The sequence below is a fragment of the Halichondria panicea genome, chromosome 1 (genome assembly GCF_963675165.1).
Source record: "Halichondria panicea chromosome 1, odHalPani1.1, whole genome shotgun sequence".
Classification (NCBI taxonomy): Eukaryota; Metazoa; Porifera; class Demospongiae; order Suberitida; family Halichondriidae; genus Halichondria; species Halichondria panicea.
This window is the reverse complement of record NC_087377.1, coordinates 12,852,721-12,871,597: the sequence shown is the minus strand read 5'-3', so window position 1 is coordinate 12,871,597 and position 18,877 is coordinate 12,852,721. Positions and strand designations below refer to the sequence as shown.

General features: G+C 38.8%; 3 protein-coding genes and 2 long non-coding RNA genes across 6 annotated transcripts in view; 4 read left to right on the top strand and 1 right to left on the bottom strand.

The window, feature by feature from the left end:
• LOC135349686 (uncharacterized) overlaps positions 1-18,877 on the bottom strand; it is a 134,224-nt gene that overhangs the window by 22,716 nt on the left and 92,631 nt on the right. The gene's annotated exons all lie outside the window — the stretch shown is intronic.
• On the top strand, positions 92-965 carry LOC135350544 (uncharacterized). The gene is made up of 2 exons (XR_010399182.1): positions 92-368; positions 729-965. It is a non-coding gene; the product is annotated as an uncharacterized LOC135350544 (long non-coding RNA).
• Positions 1,858-3,614, top strand: LOC135331200 (uncharacterized). Its single transcript, XM_064526317.1, has 4 exons — positions 1,858-1,931; positions 2,592-2,643; positions 2,886-3,260; positions 3,319-3,614. Exons 1-4 carry the CDS (start codon positions 1,917-1,919, stop codon positions 3,612-3,614), a joined length of 738 nt encoding a protein of 245 aa, XP_064382387.1. The 5' UTR covers positions 1,858-1,916.
• Positions 3,642-4,895, top strand: LOC135350755 (uncharacterized). Its single transcript, XR_010399266.1, has 4 exons — positions 3,642-3,726; positions 3,781-3,976; positions 4,023-4,333; positions 4,517-4,895. It is a non-coding gene; the product is annotated as an uncharacterized LOC135350755 (long non-coding RNA).
• On the top strand, positions 16,033-18,135 carry LOC135349047 (uncharacterized). Its single transcript, XM_064547502.1, has 8 exons — positions 16,033-16,115; positions 16,177-16,228; positions 16,302-16,664; positions 16,718-16,996; positions 17,055-17,128; positions 17,188-17,389; positions 17,442-17,757; positions 17,943-18,135. The coding sequence occupies exons 1-7, from the start codon at positions 16,095-16,097 to the stop codon at positions 17,702-17,704; spliced, it is 1,254 nt and encodes a 417-aa protein (XP_064403572.1). The 5' UTR covers positions 16,033-16,094; the 3' UTR covers positions 17,705-17,757; positions 17,943-18,135.

Genomic DNA, 18,877 nt, shown 5'->3' with positions numbered 1-18,877 from the left:
AGCGATCAGTGTTCCCTAATAGGCTCTGTTATGGCATTATTAGTAAAACCAGTAGGTTTTACATAGGATTGGCAGTGGGTTTGCCCATAGATTGAGTAGTTAATTAACAGGGATTGGAAACGGGATCACGTGCGACAATGACTCCAACGTTGCCTCTTGAAACCATCCGTGTTACGGTTCAGAGTGCAATAGGCAGTGGTCGTTAACCTCCAGCAGCAACTAAAACCATGCTAAAACTCCTCTTCTCCAGCTTCTAAAGTTAGGCTGAGTACAACCCAGCCTATAAATCTCTAGTGTTCATCATTTGGAACCACATTAGTTGTGAATTTGTCCAAGTTTGAGTTTCAAGACGACCCTACAACACTTTTGTGAGTTTTTATATGCTTTTTCTCCCTAGAACCAGAGTTTAAATAATCTTTAACCTAGAAAAAGTATATAGTGTTTCAAAGTATTCCATTAGTGATTGTAATGAGCCACAATGGTGTTGATTGAAAAACATCTGTTGCTGATTTCAAGTATCAACTACGCTAATTAATTTATGTGTTTATTTGTACCTCTATGCAGAGGTGAAGAGATTATAATTTCACAATTTTTAGTTATAGGCCAAGCATAGGAATAGGTTCATCGTAATGGCTTATTTCTATGACCTGAATGCATTCTTGTGAGAAGTTACACCTTGCTCAATTTAGTAGGTAAACGTTGAACATGTCGACCGTTTGTGTATGCAGATATGCCTTGAAGACCCAAATTCCAACATCATCAGGCAAATACAAGAAAAAATAACTTCAGAAAAAGATTATGGGATCCCTATATAAGTTAAAAAGTCATAAAAGAACAAGAAAGTTTTTTCGTATTTTTTTTTGTTTTTGTAACTTTTCCATACAAGCTTCATTTCAGTTTATATTTCACAAAAATGTCATAAATATCACAATAATAATGGCCAATAGACAGTTGATATTTCCAAATGGCCAACAGGCATAATAATATATAATTTTGTCTTTATAGAGCCTATAGTGTCTTAGGTGAGATCCAGAGGAGAGTTTTGCTCAATCTGGCTGATGCTACAAGCTCTCCCCTACAGCATGTATGCAGGAACGATCACATTTGCTGCTCATCACCCTGTCTTCTGTCTTTTTGCTACTCATAGTCAGCCACCTTTGGTATAGCCTCGATTCAAGCCGGGAGGCCTGGTTTTTCGAGGCCGTAACACGGATGGTTTCATCCGGTTCTATTGCGTTTCCAATCCCTCTCCCTCCTTAATCTATGGTTTGCCCTTGTTTAGCAATATTTCAATTATTTTGACTCATGTTCAAACTGTTCTATCTCTGCAGGGAAAGGCCACATCAAGAAACTGGCTGAACAGATAGTTTATTTAGCCTTTTCTCTCTTTGTATCTCTCATTTCATAATCCATAAACATTTTAATGAATGAATATTTTCATTTTAAAAATTGCACTATTTCGACGTTTCACCGCTCTTTGTCTGACTGACTAAGTAAGTAAGTAAGTGAGTAAGTAAGTTTCTTGCCCAGCATTTACTCCAAGTACAGCCATCTCCAGGACATTCTGCACAGGGTTTCCAAACGACTACAACCTGGATTACAAAGCGCTTTTTCAGATTTGCGATTGCTTCCACGAGGCAGATGACCTCTCAGTCTCTATTTCTCTTACCTAGACAATTCCGCCATCTTTAACAAGCTGAGGTCTGGATTGATTTAGATGGGTATGGATTGTTGAAGATATGGGCGGGCATGCCCTCGGTCCCAGGCCGATTTTCTTTTAATAGAACAAAGTTGAAAAATACTAGGTGACCTAGCGTTCAATTGGAGACAGATCGGCCTAGGGTCGAGGCTAGCTGAGCTGCATGCCTAGCGCCTGATGGCATTCAGCTATAGAAGTTTAATAGCAGTGAGTGAGTATGCCAAGCTTCAAGGTATAGAGTACAAGGGGGTATTACGAGACATCTAAATGTTTCTGACCCCCCTGTCTTGCAGTAATCTTGAGGGAGCTAAATAGCCTGTTCACTAACTTTTATGGTCAATATGCTTTGCATGTAAGCAAAAAAAAAGAGTGACAGTGCTTTGTTTGCAGCTAATGCTAGCATTGTAGTGTTCAAAGTGATTCGGGTATTATGAGACAGGGGGGGTATTTACGAGACACCATTGCAATTAATTAATTTTAACCCTAATTGGCTGTTCTAACATATTTGGAACTTTCTGATATTAAAATATAGTGATTATTTTGCCTATAAAAACAGTTACTCCTGTTTTAACTGATACCAAGTGAATTTTACTACAAACATTTGGCACCCACTTAAATTTGGTCAATTAAAAATGTTTTTTCCAATTAAATTCTGTACTTAAACACACTATTGTGGTATCTCTGTCAACACAAGCATACAACTCCAAATTTCTTTTGGAAAAAATACTAGAGTGATAGTGCTAGCTGCTATTAACTGCAGACAGAATAGCTGAAGCACTCCTGTTTTAAACAGCTGTCTCATAATTGGTTCCGTCTCATAATACCTTCTTCTACTCTATCTAATACGAGAGACCTATAGTTGTCTGAATTATTTTATACTCTCACAACATAGATTATCCTCTTGCTGGTCCTGGCTTCATGGTCACTGCTAGCAAATCAACTGGGTAAGATGCAAATGCTGCTTTAATATTAATACTGAGACAAAACTGCTACATTTTTGGGGCAGTAGAGAATTCATAGGGAATGATTTTACAGGAGAATAAATGAACAATATAATAAGAGACAAACTGCATAATTGTTGCCACAATGGATAGTTTGGAGTATTCAATGAATAATTTATGATAATTCAGTATCACCAGCCAAGGTATCTATTATTGCATTGTGTATATATACTATAATACTATAGATGCTGTGAATGGAAGTTCAGCATTTCTGGCAAACAGTACTGATGAAGGAGATGTAGTACTGACAGTTTGCCTAGGAGAGATAGTCTCTCTAACTTGTACTCATGACGATATTGCTGGTGAAGTAACTCGATGGACGACTAGAGGAACTGTTTCTTGCAGTGTTATAGTGAGCCACGTTGGAAATTCAGGCTCTGAACAACCTTGTGGTCAAACTCCATTCACCATCATCATGATCAGTGACGATACTGGCCCTGTGGTGAGTTCCACCATTCGGACAGCTGCCACTGAAGCATTGGACGGTACTGTAATTGAGTGCTTTGCGGGTAGTCTATCATCGTCTCCACGAATTGGCAACACCACAGTTAATGTGATAGGTATATATGTAATGCAACAAGATTTTTAAGTGAGCTATAACCTTTTGAATTGCTACAGATCTAAATGTGTCTTTCGTGACTGACTGGATGGCTAATTTAAGATCCAACAGTTTGTGTCCTGTTCTGGAGTGGGACCCTCTGGATGCACCTTACCAGAGATGTATCACTGGCTACACTATCAACCTGAATGGAACAGTGTACAATACCACAAACACATCTCTATCATTAGCTGGAGAGAGCCTCTCTTACTGTGAGACTCAAGCAGTGACTGTGACACCACTCACACTGAATGTACCCTTATCTCCAGACACCTCAAATATCACTGTGATCAATCCAGGTATGTGTGTACTGTGACTGCATACTTGAGCTCAATAATGTGGTGTCAAATTTAGACTTGGGGACTCCAGCATTATCTAGTTCCTTCATAATTCAAAATAAAGCTCTGAAGCTCCAAATAATATTCCAGGTAGTGTTATTGCTTTTGTTGTTTTCTGTGTAAATTAACGATTTTTGATTCCAGGAAATTTCGATTGATACTGCACCCATTCGAATGTTCGGATACATAACGAGCGGAGAAAATTGTGTTCCTACCACATCATTTAATGGAAGTTCAGTTGCAATCGATTTCTCAGACCAATCTCCTGGAGATACTTACACAGTGTGTGTGATGTTCAGAAACAAGGAATGCTCTGCAATCAATTCCACTACTGTGACTGGTAAAACTGCATATGCTGGCATAATTCATGATTTTGTATCTTTCAGTTCCAGCTACGATGATTACCGTACAAGAAGTTAGGCCATCTGGTTCTAGTTATACGATACGTTTGTCCCTCCCCTTCATCGACTACCCTCCCGTGACCTGCTCATTGTCTCCACCCTCTCCCCCCCTCATTCGGACCCAATTACCCTCCCCTTCCCGTACACAACCAACCAAATCACAGTGACCTTCATCGACATCACTGCTGGAGTCTTCTACACCTACACAATTAGAATTATTCTGGCCAGCAACCAATCAAATGATGTCGTTTTTCCAGTCACTGGAAATTTCATATTGGCTCTACATGTATTAGGAGGTATATGCTATACATGGAGGCGAATAACTGGTAGATAGTGAAACAATCGCAAATAATATTGTTTACTTCAACAGTATAGTGAATAAGCTACGTGTTTTTACTCGTAGTTAGCCTACTATGATATATTCATTACACTGTAACTCATGCTCAAATGAAAAACATGTACAATCAACACTCATGCAGAATCTGTGCAGTCCCTCTCTACTGGTGAAGCAGTGGCAGTCATTATGGCAGCTACATTCACTATTTCCATAGCGATTGGACTCTTGCTGGGGATGTCTCTAATGTACTGCATTATGTACTACAGGAATAGGGGACACTACGCAGTAAGACAGCGACAAGAAGAAAGCATTCAACCCACTGTACCAAGTGGTCCTGTTTACGAAGAAGTTACTCCTATCCAAGAACAAATTGAGCTGAAACCGAATGAAGCATACGGACCATTATAAAACTGTACTAGTCTGGAAACCTAAACTCTTTGTATTTGTGCACCACAATAATTATGTGCGTAAAAAGTAGAAGCATATATTATATACATTTGCATTGTTTGGTAGATTATTATGCATAAAATAATTTATTGGGTCAAGTTGTATATGAATGACGATAAGACCAGATAGAGGGGCATCAGACATCTACGACGTTTGACCAGCAATAGCATTATGAACGACTGCATGCCCCTTTCAGGCTGGCTCCAGACATCCAAACTCTCAAATTAAAGTACTGACAGACCCTATACTGTGTTTCCCACACTGTTTTACTCGACATTCTCACAATGATACTTTCTGAAAGCTCATAATTAATGCAATCGATTTAATATGTATCTGTAAGATGCATGATATGCTGAGAGCTCAAAATAAAAATGTTAAAGAATTTAAGTACCGTATATACCATATTATATAGCGAGTATGTTTCGGCGATAAACGTTAGCGGTTTTCGCAGATATTAATATCGCATGCATGCTTGCGCGTCAAAAGACTATTCCAAGGAAATTGAATCTGCAAAATTCCTTATGGTCTTCTGCAAACATTTATACCCTAGAAATATATATACCTGATATATATACGGTAAGCAATAAAATTATAATGACACTTTGATAATAATTGCAACTCTGCACAGTATATATATACGTGTAACCAGTGGCGGATCTAGAAAAAATGGTAGGTGATACAGACAGACACACAGACAAACACACTACCATATACCTCGCTTGCGCATGCGCACCGAGGCATAATAAACAGCTTGTGACACTCATAGCCATCACGGTAATAACCATTACATAATCTGCTTGTATAAATCAAATAATCTGTTACAGTCTGAAAACCAGGAGGCTCTGCCCCCCCCCCCTCCCCATATTATATATACATACCGTATTACGTATAATTATATATTATGCATGCACCAATAGTTTAATTTTCAATACCTTTATATTCTACTTTATTTGGTTGTTGCACTGTATCTACCTCGATCAATCCCTATATGTTAATTGTGCTTCCCTAGTTATAATTATATTATCAAATTATTATAGTTGCAGTCCTATCAGATTGCAGCATTTCTAATAATTATGGTCGGTGTCACGCTCGGTTGTACAACCACAAGCAAGGTAGAATTGGTTAACACCCACTAGCTGCTATCAGCGTGTTACATAATCCAGCAAGATCAATCCTGCATGACATATAGGCTTGAAACCCGACCTTCCGTCAGGGACGGTCGGACCACGCCCAACTACAGCAGGAGTCTGAGAGCTTGGGCCTTTTCTGCAATGAGAGTGAGGCCTTCTTGTTTCAGCAACAAGACAATGTACACGTTAAATCTAAACAACTTAAACTTATAACTAGCTAGATATTAATTAAATCTGTTGCTAATTTAACAAAAATTAATGTGATCTGCTTTTTTTTAAACACGCCCAGATAAAATTAATACCGAGGCGAATTTTCAATTTAAAGAAAAATCGGCCTGCATGCATGGGACCAAGGTTATAATATGAGGGTATACTTTGATAATGGAACATTCGATCCAAAAGCAATCACTATACTAATAGGCTTAGCGGGGAGGGGGGGGGTATTTGTAGTTGAGCAATATTTAGTCAGTTTGTGATCTGGTTGCTGCTTGCACTGGCAGGTAAAAGTAGCCAAAAGTGTAAAGTAGCTAACATGCCATATACTGGCATGTTGCACTCTGATCTCAGAGGTCAAAGGCAACAATTAAGGGCTGGTTATTTTGAACAAGGGCAGGGCTTGTAAAACTAAGAGAGTTGATAATGCCTTGTTATTATTATACAGTTTACAAACTCGTAATTACTTTACTGATGAACATGATGCATGCATGGGCTCCTCCAGCCGAAAGCTCTGTTGACGGTTGATATGGAACAGTTGCAGCAGTGACTGGTATATATAGATGGATAAGTGATAGATATACTGCTGCAAGAACTGCTGTGTGTGAGTGGGGAGTTTCATTCTTCAACATCGTTTCTTTCAACTATTATACTAGCTGTATTAATAATAATACAGCTAGTATAGTGTATTTATTTAGCTAATTATGCGACCATTGCATGTGCTTTATAGTCACAAAATAATAATTATTTACTTTACACATGCAGCAACTTATATCCTTGTCTTTTGAGGTCACACAAGCTCCCTGTTGTGAGAGCATAATATATAGTACATTATACTTATACTGACTGCCTGAAAGAAACAGACATACAGGTTATTGCTCTTCATTCTATACAACATACAACTAGATTCTATATACTCTACTGTCTTGCAATATCAAGTGATACTCAATATGCACAGGTAAGGATCTTTTTATTACTTACAACTACAACTGCACACCACAACATACTGCAATAAAAGAGTTGAGGCCTTCAGACAGTTCAGTTTAATAAGCTATGATAACGGTCCGTATGCTTCATTCAGTTTCAGCTTAATTCCATCTTGGATAGGAGTAACCTCTTCATAAACAGGACCACTTGGCACAGTGGGTTGAATGCTTTCCTCCTGACACTGTCTTACTGCGTAGCGTCCCCTATTCCTGTAATACATAATGCAGTACATTACAGACATCCCCAACAGGATTCCAACTGCTATGGAAATAATAAATGTAGCTGCCACACTGACTGCCACTGCTTCACCAATAGAGAGGGACCGCACAGATTCTGCATGAGTGTATTATACATGTTTTTGATTTGAGAATTAATGCATGAGTTACAGTAATGAGTATATATCATAGCGGGCTAACTACTAGTAAACACGTCTAGCTTATTCATTATACTGTTGAAGTAAACAATACTATTTGCAATTGTTTCACTATCTACCAGTTATTCGCCTCCATGTAATACCTCCTAATGTTGTCAAACTGAATTCTCCAGTGACTGGAGATACAACGTCATTTGATTTGTTGCTGGCCAGAACAACTCTAATGGTGTAGGTGTAGAGGACTCCAGCAGTGAGTTCAGTGAAGGTCACCATGACTTGGTTGGTATTGGAGGGGAAGGTGAGGGTGTTTGGGTCCGAGTGAGGGGGAGAGAGGGTGGAGACAATGAACAGGTCACTGGGAGGGTAGCCGGTGAAGGGGAGGGACAAACTAACTGTGTAGTTAGTATCCGATGGTGTAACTTCTTGTACGGTAATCATTGTAGCTGGAACTGAAAGATACGAAATCATAAATTTAATGACATGCCAGCATTATGTATTTTACCAGTCACAGTAATGGAATTGAATGCAGACACAGAGCATTCCTTGTTTCTGAACATCACACACACTGTGTAAGCATATCCAGGAGATTGGTCTGAGAAATCGATTGCAACTGAACTTCCATTAAATGATTTGGTAGGAACACAATTTTCTCCACTCGTTATGTATCCGAACATTCGAATGGGTGCAACATCAATTGAAATTTCCTGTTGTGAGAGGACAATAATAATTATATGGCAACAAAATTAATATTAAATATTTACGTTGCCTATTGACGCATAAAATCACCCTCTAGAGAGAGAAACCCCCTCACACCCAAACTGTCAACTACTACTTTATACAGGGACACGTTCTTGTAAGTTTTTGTGGTCCCTGTGAAGTTTGCTATGCAGCATATGCTGGTTTCTATGCGGTTATTACGTAATTCCAGCCACCAAAATCAGTAGAGAACTGTCATATCTATATGCAACAAGTGGTTTTTATGCTGGTTTTCAAGGCAATGAAGTAGTTATTACATGGCAATTCGTGCATGCCACAAGTAGTTGTGACATATGCGCCTTACTGGCACAGTTCACCACCTGAACTGTGCATGCCATAATTATGGGAGATATTGGCACCCTGTTTTATTTGATCTCAGAGGTCAAAATGCAACCAGCTGTGACGTATCTAATAATTTGAGAGGGGAGTTACAAAACAGCTAAAATTTACAAAAAAAAAAAGGTCGTCACTTTTCCTAAGCAATGAGCATGCGCATTAGAGACCCCATGTAAATTGCGTAACTCTATTATACAGATCACGATCATTCATGCAAGCTTAGTTGCTAGCTATATAGCTAGTAAGTTGATCTCCAGTGTGTTGATTCTATGGAACCCATGGAACCTGCATGTCGGGATCCGCCACTGACAAGCAGTACTGGTCCTTGTAGTAGATAATGCTCTCAAGCTAGAGGCCCTTGACCACAATCTTCTACCGGGCCAATAAACAGCTTGTGGCACTCATAGCCATGTAATAGCTACATACCTGGACCATTATTTGCAGCTTCAGTAGCACTTCATTATGGATGGTGAAGGAGGTAGATAATGCTGGAGTCCCCAAATCTGAATAATGTGACACACAAATTGAACAATAATGCTGTCGCATTACAGGCACCTCTATTGATCACTGTGATATTTGAGGTATCTGGCGATAAGAGTCCATTGAGTGTGAGTGGTGTCACAGTCACTGTGTGAGTCTCACAGTAAGAGAGGCTCTCTCCAGCTAATGATAGAGATGTGTTTGTGGTATTGTACACTGTTCCATTCAGGTTGATAGTGTAGCCGATGACACATCTCTGGTATGGTGCGTCCACTGGGTCCCACTCCAGAACAGGACATAAACTGTTGGTTCTCAGGTTAGCCATCCAGTCAGTTACAGTAGACACAGTTAGATCTGTAACAGTTGAAAGTATATATATAAAGTTGATATGGTGTGGCTAGCATGAAATCTTGTTGTTTCACTGACTTATCACATTGAGTGTGGTGTTGCCAACTTGTGGGGACGATGTAAGACCTCCAGAAAAACACTTAATCAAAGTACCGTCCAGTGCCTCAGTGGCGGGTATTTGAATAGTTGAATATAATGTAGAAACTGTATTACCTATCCTCGTAATAATGAACGAACCACACATGTCTTCAGTCGAATCAGTGAAGTGGCTTACATATTCATCACAAGGCTGTGAGCCACTGACAATCCAGTGAGTTTGTTGACCAGCAACATTGTCATGAGTGCAAATTAGAGAAACCAACTCTCCAGGGCAAACTGTTTGCACACTTTCATCAACAGAATGTTCATTTACGGCATCTGGACAATTATTATAGACAATTACAATGAAAGCCGAAGGGATTTGCTCTGCTTCTGGATAAGTAATATTTTTCTCAGTAGATCTACCAGCAGCATTTATGAATTGGGCATCCTAGCAGGTGTACTATACTATAAACACTTACCCAGTTGATTTGCTAGCAGTACCCATGAAGTCAGGACCAATTGTATAATCTACAATGCAGGGTGAAGCAATCATTATTCATGAGAGTATTTATATTTATACATGCAGAAGTATATATCTTTTACCTTGCTGCAACTTGGCATACTCATCTCCTATGAACTGTTTTAGCTAAATTACAAAAAATCACATGTTCAAAGCTTGAACTAAATACAACCACACCCATATAATACATTGTGTGTCCATATACTTTCATAATTGGGAATAATAAGGTATCAATGTCTATTTTGAATACATTAAGTTTTGTATAACGACGTTATCATGGCAAAAAAATGGTGAAGGTGAATATTTAAGTTAATAAAGTCAGCAAGACAACACTGAGAATTATAATTATGTGTTGTGTTTGCTGTGTTTATGTCTACGTCTATAATTATCACATTTTTGGATTTTGTTTGAGAATAATATGTGCAACAAAAGCTTAATACATCAGGGCCTAATAAGAGCTTTGTAAACTGTATTCCTCTAGCTCTTTTGACTACTTTCATGACAGGTATTCAATTTCTCTTACAGAAACACCACAATGTCCAATGCAAAGCAGTTATGCTTCTCATCATGCAGTGTGACTGTGTTGCACCTGCTTCAAACCGCAGGTGAATCCGCACGGGGTTATATTTGTGTCATGATGTTATAGCAGCCACCATGTAACCCTTGGGCACACCAACAGTTGCTGTAATAAAGAGGTGACCTGCTAACACACACACTATACTTGTATGGAGACTTTAGTGCTCATTAACCTGGCTGCATATTGAGGATGGCCTGTTTATATGGCGATCATGCACGATAGGCAGCCATGCAGGCTTCACTGTTTTATGAAAAACAGATAATTATTTCGAGGGTATAAATTTTTGCGGAAAGACCTTTAATTTGCAGATCCTTGGACTATAGCCTTTTGACGTGCATGCATGCATGCGATATTAGTATGTTCGCGGTGTATGTGCTTAATCAACGAAAACCCCGAACGTTTACCCTTACTCACTAAATACGGAATACAAAAATTCCTTATTTTAAGCTCAGCATAATTTATCATCTTACAAATAATTATAATGAGAATCAAATCGATTGTATTATTATTAGCTTTCAGAAAATATCATTGAGAATGACTAAAACAGAACGGGAAACACAGTGTTACTATAGGTGTGTACACAGGATCCTGATAGACTTGTCGATCTAGCTCAACTCAAAACAAGCATATAGGAAACGGCATGTCTAACATAATTATCGGTGTGCCAAGGCCTGGCGGATCTGTCAGTACTTCTGAGAGTTTGGTTTGGATGTCCTAAAAGGGGTATTCGTTCATAACTATATTGCTGGTCAAATACGTCACAGATGTCTAATGCTCCTATCTGGTCTTATCGTCATTCAATGTATACGGGCAGTTATAAACATTGTCCAATTTAACAAAATTAATTGTGATAATAATTCATTATGACTGTGTTCAGTAAAATTGCATGTTGTCTGCTTGTTGATTTGGGGTGCCATGATCATATGATCAACTTTATAGAACCATATCACATGTAGCCTCGAGACCAGGCCGATTAGCCTGGATTCATTCATTCTCTGCTTTTTATGCAGGTACACAATACACGAATTTAGGCTTTCAGACATGTAGTACTGCTTCACCAGTAGAGAGGGACCACACAGATTCTGCATGCGTATACATGCATACATTAATTGTACATGTTTTTCATTTGAGAATTAATGCATAATGAATACAGTGGAACCTCTGTTAACAATCACCTCCGAATAAAGGCCAGCTGCTATGTATAACGGCTAGGCACCCAGGTCCCAAATGAACAGTTCGTGCATGTACAAAACAACCCCTCAACAAAGGCCACCTCTGTATAAAGGCCAAAACATTGTTCCCCAAAGGTGTCCGTTATACAGGGGTTCCACTGTAGTTGTGTTTATCATGCAGCGTTGCACTAGCCTCGAGACCAGGCCGATTAAAATACGGCCTGGTCTCTATTGCATGGGTAATCGGCTTGGATTCAAGGCTAGCGTTGCACCTGCTTCACAATCCGCAGGTGAGCCTGTATGGGGTCATATTTGTGTCAATATGAATTTAGCGGCCACCATGCAACCGTATAGTACTGTAGGGCACATGCACTATAACAGTGGCTGCAATGAAGAAGTTATACCTGTAACACATACTATAATTATGGAGACTTTACTGCTTGTTAACCTGGCTGCATTATATAGAGCATGGCCTGTTTATATGGTGACCATGATATAGGCAGCCATGCAGGCTTTTATTTTTTTATTTGTTAGTGTTGTATATAGCTATTGAAATCTCTCAACAGATTGTTAAATTACGCTCACACTTTTTCCTACAACAACTGCTTGGTATTAAACTATAATTATACATTCATACATTATAAACGATTTCTACTATCACATTATATTTAAATGCCTATATGTTCTTAGCACGCAGGCCTGTCACAATTTGGTAAAAACACTGTGTGGTCTTCCTTCACACAAGTACAAAATGTGTGACTAATTATAGAGATTCAGATGACCGTTTTTTTGTGATATATATTGAATGGAATTTGCATGCACCACTTGTATACAGTGTACATTTTCATCAGGCTATTAATCAATGCATTGGCCCTTGAAACCAACAAACCTAATGTTCACCTCAGAGAGGTACCGTATATTATAAGCTGGTAATTTCCGGGAAACAAAATATTCTTGGTTTTCGTAGTTGGAACTCTGACCATGCACGAATATTTTACCCACGAATGAAGCGACCTTGCCTACCTTTACCTACAGTGCAAGCAGCAAGCACGAAAAAATTCTCCACAAAGTGACGCTTAACCATGAATGTTTTGCCTTTGCCCCTCGAAATTATATCTGCTATAATAATTATAAATATACAGTCGTACTTAATACAGTGGGCGTATCAATGGAGAGGTTGTGTGTAGCTTGGTTGTTGTCTAGTGTTGCTGCATTTAAGTTGTGAGACCTGGAGTAAAATTAACCCTATATAGTAATTTCTATTGCATTAAGAGTGTCCTGATTATATAAAAGGTGTCCTTATTCACATGCAGAGAGTCCTTAGCTATATAGCTCATAATAATTACTGAACAGAGCATTTTATTGTGGTTTCATTGTTACAGTATTTATTACTGACAACAGTAAACAGCAATTATTAGTTGAAGGGTCTCTTATAAATTTCTTTTTGATGTTGGTCCCAGTCCATAATGTACAGCAGTTCTTATGAGGTGTATTGAAATGTTCATATCCTCTACAGATATACTACATGTACAGCCGACCCTACGAGCGATAGTGTTACTGTAATAACTTTTGTGTGAACCGCTTGCAGGGCCAGCGGAACTGCTCCTGTTGGTCAGGCCAAATAATAACTATACATGTACATGTATACGTATACAATTATACAATAAATGTCACATAGCATAAAATGTATGCATAATTTATACATGCAGGTTCTGTGCCCGTCCAATTTCCAGTGTCACAAATCATTGTGGTATATATTTCCATCCAGTCTGTATCTACTGGGATATATATGCATGACTGTGTATGTTGAAACAGTTCCGTTCGGTCTTAGTAGCATTAAACGCATCTTCCTCCATATTATATTCCAAGACACCATTTTCAATTTCGATTTGAGGCAGGTCGGAGCAAAATACCCTACAATTGACAAGATAGTTTTCACTTTTAATTGGCAGTTCTGTTAATTATATACCCTACAATGTTGCCTAGAAAAATGACAATGCATGGTTTAGCATACGTAGCCTCGTTCCCAGGCCGATTTGTCTCTAAAGTAACGCTAGATAATGATCTCGGGCTAAAGGCCCTTGACCATACTAACGGGCCAATAAACAGTTTGTGGCACTCATAGCCATGCATGCAATAACTAATACATACATACCTGCAGGACCATTATTTGCAGCTTCAGTATATTTATAGATGGTGAAGGAGGCGGATAATGCTGGAGTCCCTATATCTGAATAATGTGACACTCAAATTGACTGAATAATGCTGTCTCATTACATGCACCTCTATATAATTATATTGATCACCGTGACATTTGAGGTGTCAGGAAATAAGAGTGCATTTCATGTGAATGGTGTCACAGTCACTGTCTTATTCTCACAGTAAGGGAGACTCTCTTCAGCTAATGATAGAGATGTGTTTGTTGTATTGTACATAATTGGTTGACAGAGTAGTCAGTGACACATCTCTGGTAAGGTTGCCACTGGGTCCAACTCCAGAACAGGACATAAACTGTTGGTTCTCAGATTTGCCATCCAGTCAGTTACAGTACACACATTTAGATCTGTATATACAGTTGAAAAAAATAATTATGGTGTAGCTAGCATGAAATCTAAGACTTGTTGTTTCACTGACTTATCACATTGAGTGTGGTGTTGCCAACTTGTGGAGACTGTGTAAGAGCACCAGAAAAGCATTCAATCAGAGTATACTGTCCAGTGCCTCAGTGGCAAGTATGAGAAACTGTATTACCTATCCTCGTAACAGTGAACGAACCACACATGTTTTTGGAGCCAAGACAGGTGTACAAATTCGATTGAAAGTTCATGCAGTCCATGCCCTCTATATACATACATTACTCATGCCACAGGCTCCAACTTGCTTCTATACAAGCAGCTGAATTGATTGGCCCTGTTAAAAGAATGTTCGGTGAAGTGACAAGCTTGTTTCACTATATATTATTCTAGAAATCCTGAAACATGTTTAGTCTGTGATGCCCTTGCCTAAACTTAAAATACTCATTCAGTCAATTCATTAAGACGAGATTAAGGAGCCGATTAAACGATGACAACTTAGCTAGGCTAATAACTATATATAAAAAAAAATAATTGAAGATTAATTTTAATGAGATCGTAGACATAATTATTACCGCAGAATCAATTATAGCTATACATGTATAGCCTCGATCCCAGGCCGAGTTTTCGTTTTTATAACTAGTTGTTAACATTCACTTAACCGGCCGTTATAAAAGCGAAAAGTCGGCCTGGAATCGAGGCTATAATATATAATTATATACATGTAGATCTATAATTATTTTTTCACTGAAAAACACCACAATTTGGTGTGACAATGGGCCTTTCTCTATAATTTTTGATGTGTCTCGCTTCTGTGTTATAGTCATATGACTGATTAACCTATCATATGAGATAGCTAATCAAGACCCTCGATTCCAGGCCGCTTATAATTGTGAGGATGGCCTGTAATTGAGGCTTAGCTATTACATTAATCGCATCAAAGCTGGTCCACAATAATTCATAAATCATAAAAAAATTTATTATCGATCAAATCAATTTCTGATAATAAAATCAATTGATTATCAGATTGTTGAAGATTGTTCACGTGTAATCCATTCACATGCAATCGTCAAGAATTGATGGATGCACACGCCTTTTATCGCAAATGAGCGTTCTATAATGGACAGGGTATATACAACTTGACAGACGTCCATTCAAATAATATTTTGCATGCATGTGTCTTCTGTGAAACCATGGAAATGAGTGTGGCTCACTAAACGATTGTAAAATACACTTCCACTAATAATTATTGTCCATCAATGTTGTTCCATCAATCTATTGTCATGGCTGCAGGTTGTATAGCGAAACCAACTCTCTATTATAGGACACACTGTTAGCATAATTATAGCCTCTCCATCCATTCCATCAGGAGAGCATCTAGGGCATAGAGGCATGAATTCAAAATCATGCTATTGTGCTCAGATTGCATCATTGTTAGGTAGTTTCATGCAGATAATTAGCATGTAGTCTAGATGCACACTTATATACTCAGCTGTTGCAGGAGTGAAATTATAAGAGCAGTAACTGCAAGTTTACATGACATTCGTGATTGGTCTCACCATAATTATAGATTCTCACTTTTATCTATGCTTTGATCAATGGTCAGTCAAGCTCTCAATGTGCTGAAGATGTTGAATGGGTATGGATTGTCAAAGATAGATCTAGTCCAATTATGCAGGCAGTGTTTGAAGACAACAGAGATAATTGTAGTGAGATCTATATAGATCATGAGTGTGTCAAGTTGCAAGGTAAGATCCAAGATCTATGAATACCTGTATGTTGTAACAAAAAAGAATTCTAATTCTGTAGATTATCCCGTTGGTCCTAGCTTCATGGATACTGCTAGCCACAAATCAACTGGGTAAGTTGATATAGACAAAGAGTAGGGTGCATAATTATACTGAACAATGAGTTGCTTGTTTACTATTGTCTAGATACTGTGTATGGAAACTCCGCATTTCTGTCAAATATTACTGATGAAAGAGAAATGCTAACAGTTTGTCCTGGAGAGTTGGTCTCTCTAACCTGTAGCCATGACAACGTTAATGGCGAACTAAGTCGATGGGAAATTAGTGGAGCCATGTCTTGCAATGGTTTAGTGAGCCACAATACTGGTTTTGCAGAATACACGTGTGGTCAATTCACCATCACCATGGTCAGCAACAACACTGGCCCTACAGTGAGCTCAACTATTCAAATACCTGTCACTGAGGTACTGAACGGTACTCTGATTAAATGCTTTGCTGGTGGTCTTTTTTCATCGCCACAAGTTGGCAACACCACACTGAATGTGATAGGTGAGTAAAAATTTCTAGCTGCAGCCTACCTATTTGTGTGAACTGCTATACAGATATAAATGCACTGCCTGTAACTGCCTGGGTGGCAAATCTGAGAACTAATAGTTTATGTCCTGTTCTGGAGTGGGACCCACTGGACGCACCATACCAGAGATGTGTTACTGGATACACTATCAACCTGAATAGAACAGTGTACAATGCCACCAACACATCTCTATCATTAGCTGGTGAGAGCCTCTCTTACTGTGAGACTCAGACAGTGACTGTGACACCACTCACAATCAATGGACTCTTATCATCTGACACCTCAAATATCACGTTGATCAATCCAGGTATGTGTGTATGACTGCATTATTATACTTGGGCTCATTAATATGGTGTCACGTTTAGATTTGGGGACTCCAGCATTATCCGCCTCCTTCATAATCCAAAATAAAGCACTGAAACTCCAAATAATATTCCAGGTACAGTTATTGGTTTTGATGTTTTCTGAATATTCTAAATTAACGATTTTTAATTCTAGGAAATTTCTATTGATACTGCACCCATTCGAATATTCGGATACATAACGAGCGGAGAAAATTGTGTTCCTACCACATCATTTAATGGAAGTTCAGTTGCAATCGATTTCTCAGACCAATCTTCTGGAGATGCTTACACAGTGTGTGTGATGTTCAGAAACAAGGAATGCTCTGTGTCTGCAATCAATTCCACTACTGTGACTGGTAAAATACATAACTATGCTGGTATATCATCAAGTTCATTCGTATCTTTCAGTTCCAGCTACAATGATCACCGTACAAGAAGTTAGGCCATCTGACACTAGTTACACAGTCCGCTTGTCCCTCCCCTTCACTGGCTACCCTCCCAGTGACCTGCTCATTGTCTCCACCCTCTCTCCCCCTCACTCGGATCCAATCACCCTCCATTTCCCCTCCACAACCAACCAAGTCACGGTGACTTTCACTGAACTCACTGCTGGAGTCGACTACACCTACACCACTAGAGTTGTTTTGGCCAGCAACCACGTAATCAAATGACGTCGTATCTCCAGTCATTGGAGAATTCATATTGGCTCTACATGTATTAGGAGGTATGCTATACATGGAGGCAAATAACTGGTAGATAGTGAAACAATCGCAAATAGTATTGTTTACTTCAACAGTAGAGTGAATAAGCTAGACGTGTTTACTAGTAGTTAGCCTGCTATGATATATACTCATTACTGTAACTCATGCTCAATTGAAAAACATGCACAATGTATATACACACATGCAGAATCTGTGCAGTCCCTCTCTACTGGTGAAGCAGTGGCAGGCAGTGTGGCAGCTACATTCACTATTTCCATAGCGATTGGACTCTTGCTGGGGATGTCTCTAATGTACTGCATTATGTACTACAGGAATAGGGGACGCTATACAGTAAGACAGCGACAAGAAGAAAGCATTCAACCCACTGTGCCAAGTGGTCCTGTTTACGAAGAAGTTACTCCTATCCAAGAACGAATTGAGCTGAAACCGAATGAAGCATACGGACCATTATAAAACTGTACTAGTCTGGAAACCTAAACTCTGTATTTGTGCACCACAATAATTATGTGCATAAAAAGTAGAAGCATATTATACATAATAATAATTATTAGCATTGTTTGGTAGATTATTATGCATAAAATAACTTATTGGGTCAAGTTGTATATGAATGACGATAAGACCAGATAGAGGGGCATCAGACATCTGCGACGTTTGACCAGCAATAGCATTATGAACGACTGCATGCCCCTTTCAGGCTGGCTCCAGACATCCAAACTCTCAGAAGTACTGACAGACCCTATAGGCCTATACTGTGTTGCCCACTCTGTTTTACTCGACATTCTCACAATGATACTTTCTGAAAGCTCACAATTAATGCAATCGATTTGATATGTATCTGTAAGATGATATGCTGAGCTCAAAATAAAAATGTTCGGAATTTGAGTAGTACCGTATATATATATCGTATTATGTAGCGAGTATATTATTTCGGCGGTATAAACGTTAGCAGTTTTCGCAGATACTAATATCGCATGCATGCATCAAAAGACTATTCCTGAATCTGCAAAATTTCTTATGGTCTTCTGCAAAAATGTATACCCTCGAAATATACCTGCTATACAGACATGACACACAGACAAACACACCTCACTTGCACATGTGCACCGAGGCATAATAAACAGC

Excerpts from the sequence above, each read along its gene's own strand:
- LOC135349047 (XM_064547502.1), top strand. The coding sequence starts at position 16,095 with ATGAGTGTGTCAAGTTGCAAG. Across the intron at positions 16,665-16,717 it reads CACCACACTGAATGTGATAG|ATATAAATGCACTGCCTGTA; the intron begins GTGAGTAAAAAT and ends ACTGCTATACAG. Across the intron at positions 17,129-17,187 it reads AACTCCAAATAATATTCCAG|GAAATTTCTATTGATACTGC; the intron begins GTACAGTTATTG and ends TTTTAATTCTAG.
- LOC135331200 (XM_064526317.1), top strand. Across the intron at positions 2,644-2,885 it reads ACTGCTAGCAAATCAACTGG|ATGCTGTGAATGGAAGTTCA; the intron begins GTAAGATGCAAA and ends ATAATACTATAG. Across the intron at positions 3,261-3,318 it reads CACCACAGTTAATGTGATAG|ATCTAAATGTGTCTTTCGTG; the intron begins GTATATATGTAA and ends GAATTGCTACAG.